At 42.7% G+C, this 24127-nt stretch overlaps 1 protein-coding gene across 3 annotated transcripts in view; it reads left to right on the top strand.

Moving 5' to 3' along the window:
• The window catches only part of RGS22 (regulator of G protein signaling 22), a 915000-nt gene that overhangs the window by 451537 nt on the left and 439336 nt on the right, over positions 1–24127 (top strand). For all 3 annotated transcript variants that reach the window (XM_029591789.1, XM_029591788.1, XM_029591791.1), the window contains exons 12-13: positions 1009–1117; positions 13286–13408. In XM_029591789.1, the coding sequence (XP_029447649.1) occupies positions 1009–1117; positions 13286–13408 (232 nt within the window). The remainder of the gene's footprint in view (positions 1–1008; positions 1118–13285; positions 13409–24127) is intronic.

The following is a 24127-nucleotide window of genomic DNA, read 5'->3' as shown; positions in this document are numbered from 1 at the left end:
TTAAGTCAGAGGGTGCACAGAAAAGCAGTTTTTACTGCTTTTCTGTGCACTTTCCTGGTGCCCGAAGAAATTAGCACCTACCTTTGAGTAGGCGCTAATTTCTGAAAGTAAAATGTGCGGCTTGGCTGCACATTTTACTTACTGAATCGTGCGGGCATACCTAATAGGGCCCTCAACATGCATTTGCATGTTGAGGGCGCTATTAGGTTCGGCGGGTTGGACACGTGTTTTCCGCCCCTTACTGAATAAGGGGTAAGGGAAAAAGCGCATCCAATGACAGGTTAACAGTGCGCTCCGTTGGAGCTACTGTATTGGCCTGTTAATATGGAAAAATGACCTTTGAAAATTGCTATGATAGTATATTATATTTACATGCATAACTCCTTTGAAGATTCATCTGTAATTTTGTAGTTGAAATAATAGATGGTGAAGTTACTTGCCCAAGCTTATAATAAGTGGCAGTGGGAGTTGAACCCTACCTTCTGGTTTAAAGGCCACTTCTCAAACTTCTAGGCTATTCCTCAAGACAATAACAGAAGAAGAGGTCACACTATGAGGTTTCAACTGGTTAGACTTAGGTGTAACATTAGAAAATATATTTCCACAGAAAGGTTGGTAGATGCATGGAATGGCCTTCTAGGGGAGGTGATGGAAGTGGTGGAGGGAAAAACAGTAACAGAAGACCAGAAAGCATTGGATATGCACAGAGAGGATCCTTAGTTGCAAAAAAGGAAGGGGAAAACTAGAGATCAGCTGGGGCCCATGGTATTACACCAGGAAGTAATTTGGGCAGACTAGGTGGGTCCTATGTTCCTTATCTACTATCATTTCTCTGTTTCTGGGTTATGCTTTTTTTATTTAAGTTGATGCACTGCTTGAAAAAATGATTCTTTTTCTAATAGTTGTATAGGTTGAACTATTATCACCATATTATTGAATTTAATGTTAAGCTCAAAAAGTACTACTCATTATCATAGCTGTTAAATGTTTTGTTTTATATTGGTCTAGGTATTCATCAGGCAGACTTCGTACATCTGAATCCTCAGATTTAACTGATCGTTCCCAGCAATTAAGAACTAAACAAGACAAAAAAGGTTCCAGAGGGAAACGGCTCAAAGTAAGCATCATTCAAAAAAAGACTGAATGAATCCTTCAGTGTAGAGGCGTAGCCAGAAATGAATTTTTGGTTGGGCCCAAGGTTAACATGGGTGGGCAGTTGACATACAAGACTAGGCCCTACTATTTGTACTCTTATCAATGAATAATGTCTAAGAGTGTATCTGACAATGGATTTCTAAGTAGTTTTATCATGAGTGTTGCTTTAAAATATTTTAATTATATTATTTCAAGCATTTACTAATATTAAAAATATCTTATTAATCTATATTAATTTATTTTATATTCATTGCAGTTTATAAATACATATCATGTAAAAAGTAACGGATGTTTAACAGAAACATCCAATTATGAAAGAAAACAAAAATAAAAAGTATTCTTTTATGAATCCTCTTTCCAAAAATGCAGAGAATATCATATGTTCAATAAAACAGCAATAACCATAATAATCATCTATCTATTTATTTATCTATTTATTTATTTAAAATCTTTTCTAGACCGTCGTTTAGTAATACACCATCACAACGGTTTACGGAGAGGCACGTAAATTTATATTTGGTTAAACCTTTACTACCAAAGTGCCAAAACAATTATCGGTAACATGTTTTCATAATATAAGGTATATAATGCGTGATCTGGATCTTGCCCTTTTATATGATTAATAGGGAAAAACATATAAGAATTGTATTTTATACTGCAGATCTCTTAACTTATTCTAAAATAATGATGGGTAAAAATGTTAAAATATACAAATATGCTACTAGGTGACTTTTGCTGTGTGTAGATGTTCTTTTGCTTGTTCATTTAAATTTCAAATTCTCTAATCTCACTGCAAAATGCTTTTCTGAAAAGCCATGTTTTCAAACTTTTTAAAAAGAATTTTAAATCTCTCTGTAATCTTGTTTCGAGTGGCAGTGAGTTCCATAAAGCTAGTCCGGCTAATGATAGGGCTCGCTCTCTAACTTGTGTCAGTTTTGCTGTCTTGACTGAGGGGATAGTTAGTAGAGATTTATTAGCTGATCTTAGATTTCTTTGTGGAACGTGTACGTGTAGTGCTGTGTTTAACCAGTCTGCATTTTCTTCGTTGATCAGTTTGTGAATTGTGCAAAGTGTTTTATAATGTACTCTTTGTTCTATCGGCAGCCAGTGTAGTTCGGCAAGTGTTTGAGTGATGTGGTCTCTTTTGCTTTTACCAGTAAGTATTCTGGCAGCAGAGTTTTGTAAGATTTGTAGAGGTCTTATTGTAGAATGTGGTAGTCCCAGAAATAGTGTGTTACAGTAGTCTGTGCTAGTGAATATTAGTGTTTGTAGAACTGTTCGGAAGTGCGCTTGGGTTAATAGGGGTTTAAGCCTCCTGAGGACCATAAGTTTGGCGTAGCCTTCTCTAATTTTTTGTGATATGTGTTGCTTGAGGCTGAGTTCAGTGTCAATTATTACTCCTAGGTTTCGAGCTTTCTCGGTTTGTTCCACTTCTTGATCATTTTTAAGTTTGAATTATCTCAGAGCTTTTGCGTTCTAGGTGTATAAATTCAGTTTTTTCAATGTTAATCACTAGTTCCATTTGGTTTAGTAATTACTTAATTATATCAAGGTACATCATTGCTAGGTTTAACGTCTTATCAATTGTTTCTTCTACGGGTAATATTAGTTGAATGTCATCAGCGTATATATAGTGTATGATACCTTGTCCAGCCAGGAGGTGGCATTGAGGCAGCATGTATATGTTAAATAGTGTCGCCGAGAGTGTGGATCCCTGTGGTAATCCTGTTTTTAGCTCAGTTCTGTCTGATATTGTGTCCTTAATCTGTACTTGGAAAAATCTATTGTTTAGGTATGATCTGAACCATTTCATTGTTTTGTTTTGTAGACCTATTTCTTCTAGCCTTTTTAGTAGTATGTTATGGTTTACTGTGTCAAATGCTGCTAAGTCTAATAGTATCATAATATAGTGTTTTCCACTATCAAATCCTCGTAGTACGTTGTCTGTTAGAGAGATTAGTAATGTTTCGGTGCTATAGTGTTTTCTAAAGCCGTGTTGTGAGGGATATAGTATGCTATTGTTGTCTAGACCAGTGGTTCTCAACCTTTTTTCTGTCGGGACACACCTGACAGATGGTTCTCACATGCGTGACACACTGACCCATGATCGTCACAGGGCTAGATGTAAATGTACAGTTTGCATCCACGGGAACCCCCCTGATCCACAATAATGGATGTAAAGCAGAATTATGACATTCCCCATTCAACTCACTCTACAAAAAAGATATTCTGGTTCTGGTGTCATCTCAGTAACAGCAACTCAAACTCCTTCTACTTTCAGGCTCAATAGCCCTACTTATGAAAAGACAGCAGTTTACCACCAATGCATGTCCTCTTGAGAAAACGCAACAAATAAGACTGATAAAACACTTACATGCTAGTAAAATATCTCTGTAACAGACACAGAACCGACCTAACATACTCCCAGGATCTGTAGTAATGCACAAAAACTAATCCACACACAGTTACACCTGTATTATGGAATACACTCAAACAGGAGCAACCCTATCTATGAAAAGGCAACACTACAAATATTAAATCAGGCCCTAAAAACCAATACACCTCTTATTAGGAAAACAGAACTAGCAAGCAGCTATAGATCCCCACACAGAAATAATTGTAAAACTATACTAATAAGCAGAATAAATGTTTCACAACAACTATGAACAGAGTAACATCCAACAATTAAAAACTCATAAAAACTATTAAAAATTCTCCAAACACCAATAAAATATTTCAAAAAAAGCAGACACATCACATAATATTAAATAATTAAAATAGCAGTCAATCAAGAAAAATAAACTTAAAAAGCCACCTTTACTTACCCCCTCCAGCAGCTCTCCTACTCCTCTTCCATGCAGGCTGTGGCACACACCAGAAGCAGCAGTAGTGGCTAAGCTCTATACTCATGGTCCTCTTCCTTAGGACCCATGTCTCTCACACACACACACACACCATACCAGTCTTGCCCCCATGACCAGTTTCTGTCTCTCACACACCAATCATCTCCCAGTCTTTGACAAACACACCAGTCACCTTCCTGAACAGTTTCTCTCATGCCATACACACACACACACAGGCTTCCCACTCCCATGTTCCACTTACATATATGGGCTTCTCACTCTCATAATCACTTTCTCTTTCTCACATACACTCACCAGTCTCTCACTCCCATGCTTGTTCTCTCCACATGCACAGGCTTCTCATTCCCATAATCACTTTTTCTCTCCCACATACACACACACCAGTCACCTGATCTCTCTCATGCATACACACACACACAGGCTTCCCACTCCCATGTTCTCTTTCAGATATACAGGCTTCTCACTCCCATGCTGTATCTCACACACTCCCAGCTTTCTCACTCCCATGCTTACTCTTCACATGCACAGGCTTCTCATTCCCATAATCACTTTCTCTCTCTCTCTCTCACACACACCCGTCACCTGATCTCTCTCATGCATACACACACACACAGGCTTCCCACTTCCATGTTCTGTATTACATACACAGGCTTCTCCCTCCCATGCTGTGTCTCACACACACCCAGGTTCTCACTCCCATGCTCACTCTCTTCACATGCACAGGCTTCTCATTCCCATAATCACTTTCTCTGTTACACACACACCCAGTCTCTCTCTCATTTCCATGCTCGCTCTCCACGTGCACAGGCTTCTCATTCCCTGAATCACATTCTCTCTCTCACAGTCACATACACACCAGTCACACTGTCACCTTACCAACCAGTCTCTCTCATATACATGCACACACACAGGCTTCCCACTCCCATGCTCTCTCTCACATAATCAGGCTTCCCACTCCCATGCTTTCTTTCACATACACCCCCACAACACCAGGCTTCTTACTCCCATGCTTTCTCACATACCCAGATTTCTCACTCCCATGCTTTTTCTCTCTCTCTCTCTCTCTCTCTCACACACACACACACATCCCTGACTGTCTCACACTTTCACATACACATCAGTGTCATCTCCTTGAGCAGTCACTTTCATTGTCTCTCACATATACACATACATCAGCTCTCTGACCAGTTTCTCTCAATCACACACATACTCTCGATCAAATACATTCTCTCACTTACACACAGGCTGGCTGGATGCTTCTCTCTCTTTCTGTCACTCACTTCCTCCCCCCCCCTCCCCCCGAGCACAAACGGTAGCTGCTCCTCCTCCTCCAGCCCCCGCAGGCCAAGAAGGAAGAATTCCATCGATCGCGGGAGGCTCATGCTGCTCTCTCCTTTCCCTTCCGCTTTCTCCCCCAGAGCAGGAAGATCAGCTGCCTCTCCTGCTGCCACCGGACTCCTGCTATCTTCGGGCGTCCGAACTTCCTGTCGGGGGGGGGGGGGGGGGTAGCGGAAGCACAGCGCACAACGTCCACTTCCTCCCCCCCCCCCCCAAGCAGGAAGATCGGCGGACCATACGGCCCGACGCCCGAAGATAGCAGGAGGCCGGTGGCAGCAGGAGAGGCAGCTGATTTTCCTGCATTGGGGGGAGGAAGCGGAAGCTGCGCACGATGCTTCCACTCCCCCCTGAACAGGAAGACCGGTTGGCCATACGGCCGCAGCAGCGCTTCCCTATGTGTGCCGTGATGGTGCGCGAGGCGTGGGTTCTCTTTCGGCACGGCCTTTCTTCTTCCCGCGCACCACTTCCTGTTCCGGGTCCGGGGGGGGGGAATGCAGGCGCGGGAAGAAGAAAAGGCCAGCCGCGGATGCCACAGCTTTTTTTTTTTTTGCACCGCTGCCGTTCCCGCTGGGCTTGAACGTGCTGATAGCCCGGCGGCAACGGCAGCAGGGAAGAACGAGCAGCGGGAGGGACCGGGAGCCATGCGACACACCTGCCGGTGCTTGGCGACACACTGGTGTGTCGCGACGCACCGGTTGAGAACCACTGGTCTAGACGTTCGGCTAGTTGTTTTTGTACTGTTTTTTCTATTAATTTCGCAAATAGGTGTAGGTTTGAGACTGGTCTGTAGTTACTTAATGTATTTGGGTCACTGTTTTTTTTTCTTTAATATTGGTTTGATTATTGCACCTTTAAGTATATCTGTTATTGATCCTTCGTTAAGGGATAGGTTAATTATTTTGGCTATTGTATGGGAAACGGTGCCAGCTAGATTTTTATGTCTATGGTAGGAAGTGTATCGATTTTAAGTGGTGCTGGATTTAAATTTTTTAGCATGGATTCAACTTCGATACTGGATATCTCATCAAACGTGGACCATAGTGTCACATCTCTAGTCTGCATCTTAATTTCCTGTTTTAATACATATGGGATTTTTGCTTTTAGGCTTGATATTTTGTCTATGAAATAGTGTGCTATTTCGTTACATTTATTCTCTTGTGGGTTCTGTGGCACTTCTGTCTTATCATTAGTCAGGTTTTTAACTATATTAAATAGTGTTCTTGGGTTGTTCGGCTGAAAAATATTTTTTTTGCGTTGAGAATTACTTTTTTGTAATACGCTAGTTGTTTTCTGAATTTAGTCAGACTATCTGTAGTTTTATCTTTTTTCCATTATTTTTCTTTTTTTCTTAAATTTCATTTTACTTCTTTTATTTTCTTGTCTTACCATGGGTTTAGTTGTTTAGGCTTATGTGTTTTCATTCTTTTTGTAGGGTTTATATCATCTGCCCATTTACTTGTGGTTTCCAGCCATGCTGTTGTTGCAGCTTCACAGTTTTTGTGGTCAGAGTGTATTAATGTTTCTTCTAGTTTGTTTTTTAGTAATTCAGAGTTGTATGGTGGATGATATTCAAACTCTACTGGTTCATCTTTCTGTATTTCTGTTGGCTTTAGGCATTTAATTGTTGACTGAACTAGAAAATGATCTGACCATGGAATTTGTTTATAATTAGTGTTCATGTGTTCAAGGAAGCTATGGTTGATATATGTCAGATCCAGTGAGTGTCCTGCTTTGTGAGTGGGTCTATCTGTGATTAATGTGAATTATAGTGCTGTCATTATATCATTTAGTGTTTGGCATATATTTGTTAATGGGTGCATGACCATGTGAAGGTTAAAATCCCCAAGAACGATGGTTGGTTTGGAGGTGTTTAGGTTTACCGTTAAGAATTCGATTAGTGGGGAGATGTTTAGGTCAAGCAGGCTGGGGGCAATAAATAAGGCATATTTGCATATATTCGGTATTAAAAACTGCAATCTCTTGGTTTCTAGGAGGTGTTATAGGTAACAGTTTGCATTTGAACTTTTTTTCAATAATTAGAACTAGGCCGCCTCCTTGTTTATTTGTTCTGGGAATTGAAAATGTATCATAATTTCTATGTGCTATTTGGTTCTTTAGGATAATGTCTGATTTTTTTAACCATGATTCAGTGATTGTGACAAAGCTTGGTTTAATGTCATACAGTAGGTCGGTCACTATTGGGAATTTCTTTGTTATCGATTGGGCATTAACTAGTAAGAATGTCAATGTTATTAGTTATTCAAATTTAAAATATTTGTATTGTTTGACTTTTTTACTTGAATGAGGTTACTTAAGTTTGTGCTTTTAGTTACTATTGTTTTGTCTTTGTCTTTTGGATTTCTTAAGTGTTTGTATTTGTTGTTGTATTTACCTTTGTTTAGGCAAGTTTCAATCGCTTGAGACATCTGGCCGTCTCCTTCTTTTATCATTTTCATTATGTCCAAATTTGGTGTGTGGTTCGCAGTTCGCTATTCCTCACTCTCCAGATGTTCTCCGGTCGTACTAAGGGGCGTACAAAGGGGCTGGCTTGCCTCTTTGTCACACCCTTTCGGCGTGCGGCATTGGCATGCGGCGCTTCCAGTCCCAGGCCCACTTTTAAATCCCCTTTTGGTGCGCTTCACCGACATCAGCACATCGGGAGCGTCGGCCAAAGGGGAGGGGCCAAGGTCGCTTCCGGGTCCGATGGCCTTGGGCACAGCACCTGCGCAGAGAAAGAAATGGGAGAGAAACAAAAAAGTTAAAGCCATAGCGTTTGTTGTTTTGATGGCCTCGGGGTCTTTATCAAGGCAGCGGTCAGTCACCTGGCACCTCTGGTCCTGGGCCCACTTTTAAATCCCCTTTTGGCGCGCTTCACCGACATCAGCACATCGGGAGCATCGGCCAAAGGGGAGGGGCCAAGGTCGCTTCCGGGTCCGGTGGCCTCGGGCATAGCACCTGCGGAGAGAAAGAAACGGGAGAGAAACAAAAAAGTTAAAGCCACAGCGTTTGTTGTTTTAATGGCCTCGGGGTCTTTATCGAGGCAGTGGCCAGTCACTCTATAAGAACTTAAGATTTGCAACAGGTGCAGAGCAGAACTAGGACATGCAAAAAATATATATTCAAATGCTTGTGCCATCTCAGTGTTGGGCCCGTCAGTCGCAGGTAGCTGCGACCTTTGCTGCTCACCTCCTTCCACTTTTCAGCTCCGAGTCTGGGGAGGATGGCGGCCTGCATAAAATATGAACTTGCCACCCGAGAGTTACCTGACACATTAAGCTGACCTTGCTGGGCATATTGACCACAGTATACGTGAACAATCGGTGGAAGTAAAACCTTCAAAGAAGCATGTAACTAGTGGTATCCGTTCACGGAATCTGCCGCCCACTCTGGTCCAGGCTACACCTAGTCCTGAAGAAGAAGAAGACGAACCTATGCAATTAGGCCGTAGTCATCTGACCGCCAAAGAAAGATGCTTTCATAAGAAGATGGGCCTGTGCATGTATTGTGGGAAGACCGGTCATGCAGTTCAAACCTGCCCTATCTGTCTGGGAAACACGCAGACCTAGGATCCGTTGGAGGATTCTTACTAGGTCTGACTGCTCCTTCTCCTCCATTGACTCTCCCTGTCTCCATCATCTCTAGACCTCTCGAATTCGCCACTCAAGCCCTGGTCGACTCAGGTGCAGGTGGGAATTTTATTCTCAAGAGATTAGTAGAACAACTACGACTTCCCACTGAACCAGTACCCACTCTGCTGCTCCTCTCGTCCATTCACGGTGAGCCCTTGCCTGGAGAAGTTTTGCTTCCAACACAGCCTGTTTGCCTCCGTATGGGATCCTTTCATACAGAGACCATCACATTCCTCGTTCTCGAAAAGGCCATCCACCCCATAGTGCTTGGCATACCCTGGCTACGAGATCACTCTCCTCAATTTAATTGGACATCTATGAAGCTATCTCAATGGGGCCCAGACTGCCATGACAGATATCTAAAGAAAATAACTCCACTGCCTTGTATGGCTACTACTTCCGCTCCTCCTGGCCTCCCACCACAGTACGCTTCCTTTCAAGATGTATTCTCACAACAAGCTGCAGATGTACTTCCACCACCTAGAACCTTTGACTGTGCAATCAATTTGAAACCCGACTCCGAGCCACCCAGAGGAAGAGTTTATCCATTCTCCCTATCAGAAACTGAGGCCATGTCGGCTTATATCCAGGAGAATCTGCAGAAAGGGTTTATTAGACCCTCCAAATCTCCAGCAGGAGCTGGATTCTTTTTCGTCGGCAAGAAGGATAGATCCCTTCGCCCTTGCATTGACTATAGAGGCCTAAACAAGATCACCATCAAAGATCGGTATCCCTTACCGTTAATTTCTGAATTATTTGATCGGCTCCAGGGGGTGAAGATTTTCACAAAATTGGATCTAAAAGGCGCTTACAATCTCGTCCGTATCCGTCAAGGGGACAAGTGGAAAACGGCCTTCAATACTCGCGATGTCCACTTCGAATATTTGGTAATGCCTTTTGACCTCTGTAAAGCCCCGGCCGTATTTCAAAATATGATGAACGACATATTGCGTGATTTACTATATTAGTGTGTGGTTGTTTACCTAGATGACATCCTCATCTTTTCTCGTGATGTGCAAACCCATCAAAAACATGTCATTACTGTCTTACAGCGGCTTCGGGAGAACCATCTGTATGCCAAGCTCGAAAAGTGTGCATTCATCAAGAGTCTTTTCAATTCCTTGAGTACATCGTGTCCAGTAAGGGTTTTCAGATGGACCCCTGAAGACAAAAAGCTTACAAGACTGGCCTCAACCCACCGGAATCAAGGCTCTACGCAGCTTCCTTGGCTTTACAAATTATTATTGCACTCTTATCAAGGACTAATCTACCTTGACGGCTCCTCTCACCGCTATGACAAAAAAAGGGGCTGACCCTTCGCACTGGTCTCCAGAGACCATTTCTGCTTTTCAAGTGCTAAAAAGGGCCTTCCTCCAGAAACTCTGCCTATGTCACCCTGATCCTCCCAGGCCATTTAGTGTTGAAGTGGACGTCTCAGATGTCGGCGTCGGGGCCGTACTTAGCCAGCACAGCGATACACTCATTCTACACCCCTGCTCGTTCTTCTTGAGACGCTTTTCACCAGCAGAGATGAATTACGGCATTGGCAATAAGGAACTGCTTGCCATCAAGCTTGCGTTTGAAGAGTGGCGCCCCAGTTAGAAGGTGCCCAGCATCAGATAACCATGTTCACGGATCACAAGAACCTGGAATATCTTTGCCATGCTCAGAGGCTTAATCATCGCCAAGCCAGATGGTCATTGTTTTTTAACAGGTCCAACTTCCTGCTCAAATATCGTCCTGCCGAGAAGAATGTTCAGGCAGATGCTCTCTCACGGTCCTTTACTCCTGATGATGTTTTAGATGAGCCACGTCACATCATTGACCCTAAGAAGATAATGCTGTCTGCCACCCATTCATTTCCCACTGGTAAAACGGTGGTTCCTCCATCACTAAGGAAGAAGCTGTTGAATTGGGCTCACGACTCTAAGTTAGCAGGCCACCCAGGACAAGCCCGTACCCTTGCTACCCTACAGCGCTACTATTGGTGGCTACCTATGAGAAAAGACGTGCAAGTGTATGTAGAGTCCTGTACCTCCTGTGCCAGACAAAAGCCTCCTGCTGGTCATCCCTGGGGCCTGCTCCAACCATTGCCCATTCCAGATGAACCTTGGACACATATTGCAACCGACTTTGTGGTCGATTTACCACCTTCCAATGGGAACAATACGATATGGGTTACCGTAGATCGGTTCTCGAAGATGGCACACTTCGTTGCTCTACCTGGGCTGCCATCTGTCCCAGAACTAGCCAAACTATTTGTGCGACATATTTTTCGTTTACATGGGATGCTGAAACATATTGTATCAGACAGAGGAGTCCAGTTCACTGCCAAATTCTGGAGGGCACTGTGTCGAAAGTTTGATATTTCTTTGGATTTGACTTCTGCATATCACCCCCAATCTAATGGACAAATGGAGAGAATGAACAGAACCCTTAAGCAGTTCATCCGTGCCTTTGTCAATTCTAGACAGAATGATTGGGCGGAGTTACTACCCTGGTCTGAATTTGCCTTGAATTCGCATCCAGCATCCGCCACGGGATCCACGCCATTTCAGATTGTGTATAGCCACCAGCCACATCCACCAGGTCCTATACCATTGACCGGTACGTCACCTGCTGCCCAAGCTACTGCTGATGAAATTCATCAACTCTGGGTTCAGACCACAGAGCTCTTACAAAAGGCTGGGCAACAAGCAAAAAGATTCTATGATGCTCATCATCAAGCGGCTCCCCAGTTTAAGCCTGGAGATAAGGTATGGCTCAGTACCAAATATATTCGGCTCAAGCTACCTTCAGTTCGATTCGCACCGCGATACATTGGGCCCTTCGCCGTTCTCCGGGATGCATGTAAGTCCCGTGGCTTGCAAAAGGGGGAGGGGAAGGGGTGGGGTGTGGGCGGTCCGGGGCCGGAGTTACGTGCGCAGGGGACTTGTGCGCCGGTGCGCCTATGTTGCATAGGCTGCCGGCACACGCAAAGCTCCAGGACGCGCGTAAGTCCAGGGGCTTTGCTTGGTGGGCGTGCCAGGGCCTGTCGGGGGGGCGTGTCGGGGCGGCGTGGTGTTCGGGGGCGTTCCGGGGGCGGCAGCGTGTGCATGTTATAAAATCAGGCGTAGATTTGTTTGCGCTGGGTTGCGCAAACAAATCTACGCCCACGCATAACTTTAAAAATCTACCTCAAAGTGCACAATTGTGTAACTCCTTGCGCGCGCCGATCCCGGATGTTACAAAATCGGGCATACATGTGTGCGTGCTGGGTATCGCGTGCACATGTATGCCTGCGCGCTCCCTTTTAAAATCTACCCCAATATGCATACTTTTAGCCATACTATAAAGGGGTATCCCTTTGGGTGTGTTTCAGTCAGGGGAATAAAACAGCACTCATACTTGGCATTTTCAAAAGTACACATGCTGCTGCCTGAAAATATCATCCATTTTCTATGTTTCTGAGATTAAGAGGGCAACTTTCCAATTGTGCATAGAAGTATAAAGTCTGTGGATACTTTCACTCAGACTTTACATCAGTTTTCAAAGAAAAAAAATTTCCTTTGAATATTGAGTCAGAAAAATAATATACAGACCTGTACCTGCTATTTGTGCAAATACTTTTTTCAGCAAAATTATGCACGTACATGCATAAGCGCTCACCTCGCCCAGTCTTCGCCCCAAGGATTTCCTCTGCTCTTTACACATAAAAACACTGCAAAGGTGCACTGGTACTACATGTGCACCTTTGCATGTAGATAAGGTAGGAAATGTTCAAGGACCCCATTTCTGTACATAGAACACTGTTTTAGGTGCAAAAATGGCTTTTAAAATTTCCTTCTAGGAGGACAGTTATGCTAGCTACTTAGTTATCTGAATAAAATGGGGACTGAAAATTGCAGGTAAAAGTAATTGCTTTCTTTCACAAAAAGGGGCTGGACTGGTTGCAGGGAGGGCAGAGCAATCCAACAATATGCGGGGATTTCATTTTCAAATTCCCGCATGTGGTTTAAGCTGCAGACTTACCTGCTACAAAGCAGTTTCAAGATCAGCGGTAGTAATGTACCCAGACACTTCCAGCCCCTGCATTTTCAAAGGGCTTGCAGGCCCATTAGGACAATATCCTTTTGGGCCTACAGGTCCCATGTAGGGTTTCAAAATTGTTCTCTAGATGCTTAACTTCAGACTTAGACACACAGCTGCATACATTTGAAAATGTAGCTTGCAATTTCTTTTTATATTGAAACTTCAGTAAAATGTATAAATCTGCAGTATTTTAATGTGAGTAACAGAGGTATGCTTATTTCTGTCTAGCATGGTAGTTCACGTGCCCTTATCGAAGAAATGTCTACAATGGAATTAATGCTGCAAGCTTTACATCTGGAGAGCAGAGCAGGATATTACTTCACGCGGTTCTGTGAGCTGTCAGGGAATCAGGTACTGTTAAGGTGTTTGCTTAATGAATATTTCTTTCCTAAATTGTTTAATACCAAGCCCTGCAAAATAAGGTGTCAAATTTTATTTTTCTTCAAACTTACTTATTAGCAGCTAAATTAATTATGTTATTGAAAGCAAAGTATAAAAAAAATTAGTCTATCCACCTTTCTCTCTCTACCCTATCCCTGCCTCCAGGCTCAAATTTGACCAGCTAAATTTAACCGACTAGTGAAACAGCTTTCTAAATTTAGCTAATAAGCCATGGCTTTGATCTAACTAACAGGATCATTCATCAAACTGTGTTAGGGCCTCAATGCATGATAAAAGGGGTCTAATGCACGATGTTTATCACTTCACAAGCTAGTATGTAAATATGATAATGAGTATGTAAAAGTTAGAAAATTATGCAAATGAGGGACTCCTACCACTGTTAGTGGTAATATAATACACAATAATGTAGAATTTAACGTGGGAAATATCCACGTTTTTGGCGGTAGAGGAAAGAGAAAGTTTTTATCGCGCAATAGCGGCCGTTATCGCAGATCACACCAATTACACTGGTCTACATCAATTTTGCTGACTACAAGATAACATGTGATCTTTATGTATTTTAGTGTGTTGAATCCAAAAACCACATCCGTTTCCTCCAGTCACATCTGGTTTTCCGCAAAACGCTGTCTACTCATATACTCTTATAGCAATAACGTAACATTATTATTTAGATTTGCTGAATATTCAAAAAGATAATTAATGTGCAGAAAGACATGCTGAATACGCAATCAATATAACCAATAGGAAGACTGCTTCTTAAACAGTTTAAAACTGCTGACTTTGGCATTTTATGGCTATATAAGCAGCATGAAAACCAACGGCAGCATTCAGTCGTTCAAGAGGCTTAGACGTCGCAGCAAATTTAACTCTGTTAAATCTGTTTTTGTTGAATATGTCAACTAACACTCGACTAGGTCATGGACGGTGCCGGAATGATCCTGATATATTCTGTTACATTTGTGGTTGTTTTAAAACACCCAAAGGACAAATATATCTGACTTTGTACGGAAAGCTTATCATGCATATTTCAGAGTAAAGCACAAGGAGATCGCTTCCACCAAGACATCAAGACCATGGAACATAGATATCAAGGCAGATGGAACACAAACATGATGGCAGACTACTGCTGGTGTTTACAGCATGACAACTCTGATCATAACTATTCCAGAGCATCCAAAAAGAGAAAATTTCTCCCTAATAATTAAAATTTACACAACTATCGCTCTCTTGGTTAGACGATAGACTTGTTTTTTGCATGAAACAAATATATTACATGCTATCGCTTCTTCAGAACTTCTTATTACCCTTAATATTCGACTTTATAATCTTTAATTAAACATTTCTAATTTGTGAAAAGATTTGACGTATTACATATTATTTGACTTCATATTTGGAATCAGCAAAAATAATTAGGTCAGCAGAAAACTTTTATTCAAATGTAGACCTGTGTTATTGTAGTTATTATCGCATGCAATAAAATGAGACTTTCTCTCAGATATACCTATACAGCTCTGCTGGGCCAACAAAAACACCTTTTGTTACCTGCACTATGTTAGGGAGAAGCCTACTAGTAGTGGGATACTGGCTGCTTCTGGCTGCTTAGCATCAAGAACAACAACAAGAACTACAATCGGCAAGAGAGGTTCAAACACCTCCAAGGGAAGTACCCGCACCAGAGCCAGAGCCATTAGCCCTCCTGAGAAAGCACCCTGGCCCATGGCAGGACTGCCACGCAGGAGGGCATGCCAGCGGTACAGAAAGCACATCTTTCATCCACGAACCACGTTGCTGGGTATGCCAGAGGAGCATGTGATTGCAAGGTATTGCCTCAGCTATCAGGCTATCATGGAATTATAACAAGAACTCAGAGAGGATCTGAATCCGGTCACAGAAAGGTCCCGCAGTATGCCAGGCCTCACCAAACTATTGTGCCCCCTGTATTTCGAGACATCTGACTCTTTCCAAATAACAGTTGGGGTTATTGGGGGAATGTCACAAACCTCTTTTTCCCACTTGTATGGGCCAGGTTATAACAGCTGTAAGTGCCCGCCTTCATTGGTACATAAGATTACCTCGTCAAAGGCAGGATTTGCTGGAATTGAAGAGAGGGTTTTATGCCATTTCCAACTTTCCTAATGTTCTGGTAGCTAATGACTGCACTCACGTAGTCATCATCGCACCCCGTGGCAGGGAGGAGATCTACCGCAACAGAAAGCTCTTCCACTTCATCAAGGTAGAAGTGGTCTTGACGCTCGAATCTGCATCCACAATGCGGTGGCCAGGTATCCAGGAGCTGCATGTGATTCCTTTATACTTAGGCAATCTTGCCTGTTTGAAAATTTTGAAGACAGCCTCCATGGTGATGGTTGGCTTGTAGGTAAGAGTGATGCTTTTTTCTATATTCTCTCTTCAGCTATATCTTTACAGCAAAGGCACTGATGGAGGAGGGGGGCTGTTATGAATGTGACTATATCAGTTACATGACAAGTGGCTTGCACAGTTAGGTCTACAGGCCATAGTGCCAGGGCCTGGCTTTCTCTCTTCATGTTGGAGAGGTCTGCTAATGTTGCATGCCCAAACAATGCACTTGCCGCAAAGTTCTGTGTGTGACCAGGCACAACAGACTTTCTACTTGTTTATTTTAAGCAAGCGGCTGTTCAGATCTTCCTTTTTGGAGCTGATGAAATATAATTTGCCAACCAAAACATTTTTGTGTCTACAGTGCAGGGACTTGCAGGTCAGGTATGCCCTTTTAGTGCTCTGTCAGCCATGATGTCAGCCACGGTTTGTCTTCATCATCACACGGGTTAAATAGAAGCTGGTGCTGTGCATTTTGGCTCTGTCATAATCACTGTGTCATCTCAGATAAGAGGGTATCTCTGGAGGACATACTGCAGAACAGCCAGGGACATGCACAATCATACCATCAGGTTGCAATCTTTCTGCAATGACATGTGTGGCATATGAGATGTACTGCCTCAGAGTTAGAGGAGTGCTAGAAAAAGGTAGCAAGAGCTTGGTCATGAGTGATATGGACACATTGTATAAGAACCCCAAATGCAGTTTTCCATTCAGGAAGAGCCATTCAATCAGACGATCCTCCATGGGGTCATCACAATGGGGAAAGGGGCTTCTCCTCTGCTCTGGCATAGATATTTATTAGAGCTTGCACCTTGTTCTTTAGCTGGGCCTTTATGTCGCAGTAGCGGTGCACAGCCTTCTCTCCAGTCCTTTTTATTCTTCTGTACCAGGAGATAGTCTGGGCGATATTGCCCCATAACTGATCCTTGGCTGCCCTGATTGCCTTGGCCGCATGGTTCCTGAACAGCTTGCTATTTTTTTGAGCACACTGGTGATGATCATGTTATTGTCCTCAGTAGTTTAGGGGTACACAACTTGTCAAAACTGTGTTTTGACAGGTGGCCACACCTACATCTGTATCAAACCCCGCACACTGACCCCCCCCCCCCTCCTCAGCCAATCAGTGTTCACTTCTGGGTTAAGCCTTGCCCATTTTCCCACCCTAGACCACCCCTTTGTAGGCATCCCTCATATCCCCACCCACTCTCTAGCCCCTTTTTTCTTTTTTGATGACATCACTTCTAGCCACGCCCTTGTCTGGCCTTGTGGAGGATGTAGAGCAGAACCGGAAATACATTTTTCAAGATTGTAGCAGGCACCTAGAGACAGAAAATGACACACATACAAGATGGCGGATGTTATTGTGGAGATTGGGTAGGGACTGGAAATGACGTCATGACCATGAATGCACAGCAAAATCAAAGGAAAGCGCATTTTTCAATTGTGCCATTGTGAACCATGCTTCAGGCATCCATCTTGGAACGACATCAAAGGCCATGACATCATCCCTGCGCATGCTCATATCTTTTGTTTACAAGGAGAGAATATGAAGGCCAACCATGTTGAAAGGAATGAGCATGCTTAGCAGCTTCAGAGGTTTGAAAGTTTAGTCGGTAGCAGTCATTAAATCCTTCTATTTTCTGTCAAACTAAAAATAGAAAATCCTTTTGTTTTCCTTTTGCCACAAAGCATGCATTTTTTTTTGTGCCAGTGTTTTCTGTTTTGGTTTTTTTTTAAACACAGTGCTGTTTGAGAAAAAGAGAGAAAAGTCACCAGTTGTACATTTCATCTTAGCAGAGGATTTCTGAAGCAGAGAGAAAAGCGACTAGTTCCACCCACTCCCAGCCTCGCTGCTTTCTGTAGCAACAAGATAAAGCAACTACTCCCAAACACATCACTCCCTTCTACCTTACTCGCTGCAGTTAGCAAAGACAGCGTTTAAGAAAAAGAAAGAAATGCATTTTTTTTATCGCTGAGAGGTGGACCCTCACCTCTTTTTATTTTTTAAAATGTTTGAAACTAAAAAAGCCAGACCCAGCCAAGATTATAGTTTATTGAGCAGTTGTATAATTATAAAAATGAGCAGAAGCCAGAAATGTTTTTGTTTGTTTTGTAAAAGCAAGCCAGCAAAAGAAATGGAATCAACACACTGTGCACAAGCACACTGAGAATAGATATTGTTTTTAAAAGCAAAGTAAGAGAAAAGTTTTTTTAACTATGATAAAAGAAAAAATAGACCAGGCACTCAGACCTATATGGACAGCCATCATGGACTGTGCAAGAAATCTTGGGAAAAAGAAAATGCATCTTGGGTAGTTACCATGGAAACTAGTAATGCCCCCCCTGCTTTTTGCTATCTAGAGGCCAGAAGCAGTATTGAGACACCCCCCCCCCCCCCCCCCGAACTATACCAACCTCCCTGCTTTAGGCAGTTCCCACATGACCCCACTGCTTTTCGCCATCCAGAGGCCAGAAGCAGTATTGCACCCCGACAACAACACACCACCCCTCCTCCCTCTTTAATTTTATTTATTTATCTATTTTGTTTTATTCTATGGTTTAAAAATGAACATAAGCAAACTTGTGAAAATAAAAGTAGATATGTTATGTCACATGAAATCCAAAACATGCCTAGACTTGCTTTTTGCAAGAAGTGTAGAAAATGAGGAAAAAAATTGCAGTTTTTGTTGGGTAATAATGATAATAATTAGAAGAATAAAAGTTCTTAACAGGATGTTTTAAGGTAAATAAACCCTATATTCTAAGTAAAATAAGATGTGTTTTGTTTTTCCACTATTTAAAAGCATTAGCATTTATGCCTTATCTCATAAAGAATGATATAAATACATGTATAAAATAATATAATGTGTTTCAAGTAAAAATCTGTCATCCCTGAGTATTTAACCCCCACATGCCCACCTGCTTTTCGCCATCCAGAGGCCAGAAGCAATTCTGCATCCCCCCCAACCACGCACGAACCCCCTGCTTTAGGCAATGCCCTCATGGCCCACCTGCTTTTCGCCATCCAGAGGTCAGAAGTAGTATTTCACCCCCCCCCCCCTCAACCACACACCACCCCTCCCTCCTTCATTTGTAATGCCACATTAAATCCAAGACATGTCTATAAAAGAAAAAAAAATATCAGGCTGTATTGTGACCAGGGAACAATAACTGACATGCACCAAAAACCAAGACATGCTGGTCTTGGTTTTTGGTGCATGATTTTAAAAGTCTTGCATCTAGCTAAAATCATGGTAGCTGAGATGGCAAGACCCTGAGATTTCCACTCAACAGACCCTGGTTCGAGCCTGGGCTGAGTTAGCGACTCTTTTTTTGGTAAAACAGCTAGGTGTTTTTACAAATAACATGTTTTCTGTGACTATAGATTGTAATATGTTTTTTTTTTAGCGCCATTGTTGACATGCATAGAGAGTAAATTTTGACAATACAAGACTACAAAGTAATCATCGTAGACAGGCCAAAAATACCTTTTTTTTTCTTATGGTATTGGAATGGATAGGAATGGGGCCAACATGCCCAAGGTGAGTGTGTGGAGCAAGACAGAGGCATGCCCACACGGCATGCAAAGGAAAAGACGACAGGTGGCAGTGGCCATATAAGCCGAATTCGGCTGTATCATAGCACCGTTGAAATAATGGACACTTTCAAAACTGCTGAAAGACAGGTGATAGAAAGAGGGGGACAGCCCCTGTTCTCAAGGCACGGTATAAGCCCCACTATTTTCTTAGAGACCTTGACGTGGTGTCAGAAGGGTACCTGGCTGAAGGAATTGCGCTTGATTCTCCAGAGATTGTTACTGTTGCCAAAGAAGGGCAAGTCGATGCAGAGATAGACAAGATGCCACTGGCACAAACATTGTTTGACTCCCAAGAAATGAGTGGTAATGAACCGGAACGAGAAACACCTGAAAGAAGAGCGATAGAAAGAGGGGAAGAGCCCATCATTCTCAACGAGGGGTAAACCTCCACAACATTCTTAGGGACCTCGTCCATCAAGAGGAGTAGGAAGGGTGACCTGCTGTGAGAATTTTGGTGGAATGTCTGGAGAGCGGTGCCAGTACTGATGGAGAACGCAAAGAATGGCCGACCAATGCAGCGATAGACAAGATGCCATTTGGCACAAAAGTTGTCCGACTCCCAAGAAATGAATGATAATGAAGAGGACAGAGAAAATGCAGATCCAGCGCCAGACATAGACAAAGGTGACAGCAGTATAGATTGTACGAACTGGGAATTGTACCGAGATGATGGATTACTTTAACAAACTAGAAGAAAATTGTTCAGCCATGGTAGCAGAGGTAGGAGTGTATTTTTTTATTTTTGTGGGTGTTTTGACTGAAAGAGTACTAGTTTTTAGAGCAGCTTTCTTAATATTGTAAATATTTTATGTTATAGCTCACCAATAGATCTTTGCTGCCTGGAGAAAACAAAGAGGAGGGAGATCCGCTGGTGATCAAAGTGTCCTGCATGTGCTGTTTTTGTGCTTGCAATAACAACAAACCAGAAGATGTGGAAGGTAAACTCAGAGATTGCAAATCGGCTTCCAGACCAGAACATGTGGGGGACATGAGATGGTGGTATGAACTGGGGCTTTGGAAACAAATGCACCTACACATTCTTTACTGTAAAAGCATATTCAATTTGCTCATAAGCTCAACGGTGCTCTGCGTTATAAAGAAATGTTACAAAGGGTTCTACACGATAACTACAAAGCATGTATCTTGGAACTACTGGGGCAGAATTTTCACGAGTGTATGAAATGGCGCTGGAATGTGGAAAGACAGAAACTTAAGAAGTGTTTGCAATAGACTGAGTCTCAAGTGTATCATAAGTGTATTGGATGGCAGGGTATAAAATGGAGATACTGGGGCTTTGTAATGAGGACGTAAATATGGTTATGGTTCTGATCAAGTCTGTCAAAAATGCAGAGGACTCCCAGGTGGCTCTAAGCCAACTAGTTAGGCCCAATGTCTATAAAGATCAAATGAGGCTTATCAACTACATAATCTATAAAAAAAAAAAGAAAAAAAAAAGAGCATTTGCTCCCTTCATTGTTTGTTTTTTTGGGGTTTGTTTGTAAAAAGATGTGAATAGAAGAAAAATCAAACTTTTTGTTGACCCTCTGTTGCTAAAGACAAAACAATGCATGCTGACAGTTGGAAAAATAAACTAATATTCTCTGGGCGTTTATTTATAAATAATGTGTATTTTAGGTGATAAGCAATAAACATAATTTAATTCTCAGATTCCATGACTCTCTGTGTCTTACACACTTCAGTTTGTTGCAAAAGATGTGAAAACAAAATGAATCACAGCTTCCAATTCTTTTTTTTCAAAGATAGAAGTTTTTACATCTCTTTTTTCAGAAATCAAATGTATTTGAAATAACAAAACTGACATGTAATCTGTTTTGTAATCTGTATAATTTAGAAACAAATTGTAATAAAGAATAATATAAACACATTTATAATAAAAAAAAAATACTATAGTTTCAACTATACGTTGTGTCCTATCAGTCTGTGTAGGTACTGTGGTGCCATGGGAGTATGGAGGGGCAGGAAATGACATCATAGCCAAGCACGCCCAGGCCAATCATGCACAGTAAACATTACGTGGAGCATGCGAGGGTAGCCATGTTTTATGATCTCATAGGAAATGAGGTCTTCGTTGGACGTGTTCAGTCAATGGCTATTTATTTGTTTTCGGAGACAGTGATTTCACAGGAATGACATCACAGCATTTAGTGATTTCACAGGAATGACATCACAGTCAGACATGCACAATACAGACCGCTTGCCTATAAAAAAAAAATGTTGACATAGTCAAATAATCATTAGTGTTTTTATTATTATTGTCATTGATATTATGTTTAGGTTTTGTCATAGTAAATCATTTTGCTTCCTGTGCACTGTGTTTAATAAAAACAAAAAAGAAAACACTGGCACAAAAAATGTATGCTTTGTGGCAGAAAGAAAACAAGAGGATTTTCTATTTTTAGTTTGATAGAAAATAGAAGGATTTTAATGACTGCAATTGACTACCCTTTCAAACCCCCGCAGCTGCTTACTGAGCATGCTCATTCCTTCTAATATGGCTGCCCTCCATAATCTTGTAAATGAAAGATCTGAGCATACCCAGGGATGATGTCATGACCTGTGATGTCATTCCATGATGGTTGTCTGCAGCATGGTTCACAACGGCATGATTAAAATGTCCTTTGTGAGATCACGTGATGCACTGACGGGAAGAGACGTGTTCCTGCATCTCTCTGCTCCGTCCCCCCGAGAAAGCCCGAATTCACGGCTGTTCTGAGGCTTAACATCGCCTCCAAAAATAAATATACTGCCCCGCAAAGCTCGTGCTTCCACCCGGAGGGAGAATCAACAACGGTGAAGCGCTTCATGAAGCGCGACAACGAAAAGGAAAAATCAGGGCCTGCTGATCTGGGACTGGAGGAAAAACCCGGGGCGACTGACCCCAAGCCGCGATGGCGGATATCAAGGCGGCAGTACAAGAGGCGCTGCATCCAGACTTGAAAAACTGACAGAAACCTTACTGAACTGGCTTCCTCGCTGGCAGGCTTTGAAGTGCAAGTCACTGAGCTTGAGTCCCGAGTCTCAGAAATACAAGATGGCTGCCGTGACCACGAGGCAGCAATTACAGTCTTAAAGAGCCAGCTGGCTAAACATGAGGAACGGCTGGAGGACCTAGAATTCTGAGATTTATAGGGTTGCCTGAATCCCTGGCAGAGCAGGAGCTAGTACCTTTCCTAGAGACCTGGCTTGCACGTGAGTTATCTTTACCCACAGCACAGGGCCCATTGCGGAATGAGCCAGGCAGGCCTAGAGTAGTGATCGCAAAAATTTTAAATTTCATGCACAAAAGTGAAATAATGAGGGCCCTGAAACCCGGGAAAGCTCTTACTTATGAAAATAAAAAGATTCTGGTCTTTTCTGATTTCTCTGCCAATTTGTCAGCTCAGCAATGCTCCATGGCTCCCTACTGTGCCAAAATCTATGTCCTGAGCTTTAAAGTCTCGTTGATGTTTCCTGCCCGCATTCGCACTAATACGTCTCAGGGTGTCCGCTGGCTAACCACTCCGGAGGAAGCGCAACAATTCTTGGCAGCCCAAGAGAAAGGAAGATCACAGGAAGCAAGTCTCACTACCACCTGAATTCGGCTGGCCCTGACTAAGCTGCTCAGATGTGCTTTATCACTGCGAGGGGCACAAGCCGTTTGGGCCTAGAACTTAGAATTTACTCTTGTTTGCAAGACCTCGTCCCCTGGGCCAGCAGACATTCCTTCAGGTTTGAAGCACTGGCATCAGCTCTATGGCCTAGACAGCAGTTGTTTGCTCGAGGATTGTTTACAGTTAGATGGCAGACTATACTGGACTGCACAGTTTATGACAGTTTCATCGGTTCTATTGATAAGATATTTTCCCGCCAGATGTTCACTTGAAGAACAACCTGCCCTTTGCAGAGAGACTTCATGAACGGGGGAGGGGGGGAGTGGAAAGCACACAGATGATCTCTATGATACCCCCTGTTTCACAGGGGTTCGTTATTGTTCGGGGTAAAGTTGGGAGTGGTGGGAGGGAGGATGGGGAGGGAGGAAGTGGAGGAAGGGGTAAGGGACTCAGGATGGGGGAGGGAGGAAAGGGGGAATTACATAGGGGAGGTTTGTCAACAATTTCTTATGGAGACGTGTCAGAACGTGGTTGTACTACTAGTGGTATCCAAGTGCTACCCACCAAATGGAGGTGGGTGGAGGCCCTAGCTGTGGGGGTCCCCACTACACATAAACAATCTGTTTTCTACAATCTAATTGTAGATACCCCAAGCTATGGCTAATCAAGATACAAAAATGTATTCCTGGAACGTATGTGGCATTAACTCCCCGATAAAAAGATCCAAAATACTGACAGTCTTGAAAAAGAGGGCTGCTGATGTAGTTTTCCTACAGGAAACGCACTTAGATGATGTGGAATACCAAAAATTACATCGAGGTTGGGTAAGAGCAGTTTATTATGCGTCCGCATCAACCCGCTCAGCTGGGGTGGTGGTCCTTCTAGGGAAATGGGTTCCAATTACAGTCCAGAAAGAAATCAAAGACCCTAAAGGCAGATACATTATTCTTATTACTGAATGTCATCAATCCATCACAGTTTATTGCAATATCTATGCCCCTAACAATCCGCCGCTATCCTTTTTCAGGGAAGTATACGGCCACCTGGCGCCTCTTGTGGGACATACAATTATTTTAGGGGGAGATTTTAACACTTCAT

This window comes from Rhinatrema bivittatum, chromosome 2, assembly GCF_901001135.1.
Source record: "Rhinatrema bivittatum chromosome 2, aRhiBiv1.1, whole genome shotgun sequence".
Taxonomy (NCBI): Eukaryota; Metazoa; Chordata; class Amphibia; order Gymnophiona; family Rhinatrematidae; genus Rhinatrema; species Rhinatrema bivittatum.
This window is presented reverse-complemented; position numbering and strand designations above follow the sequence as displayed.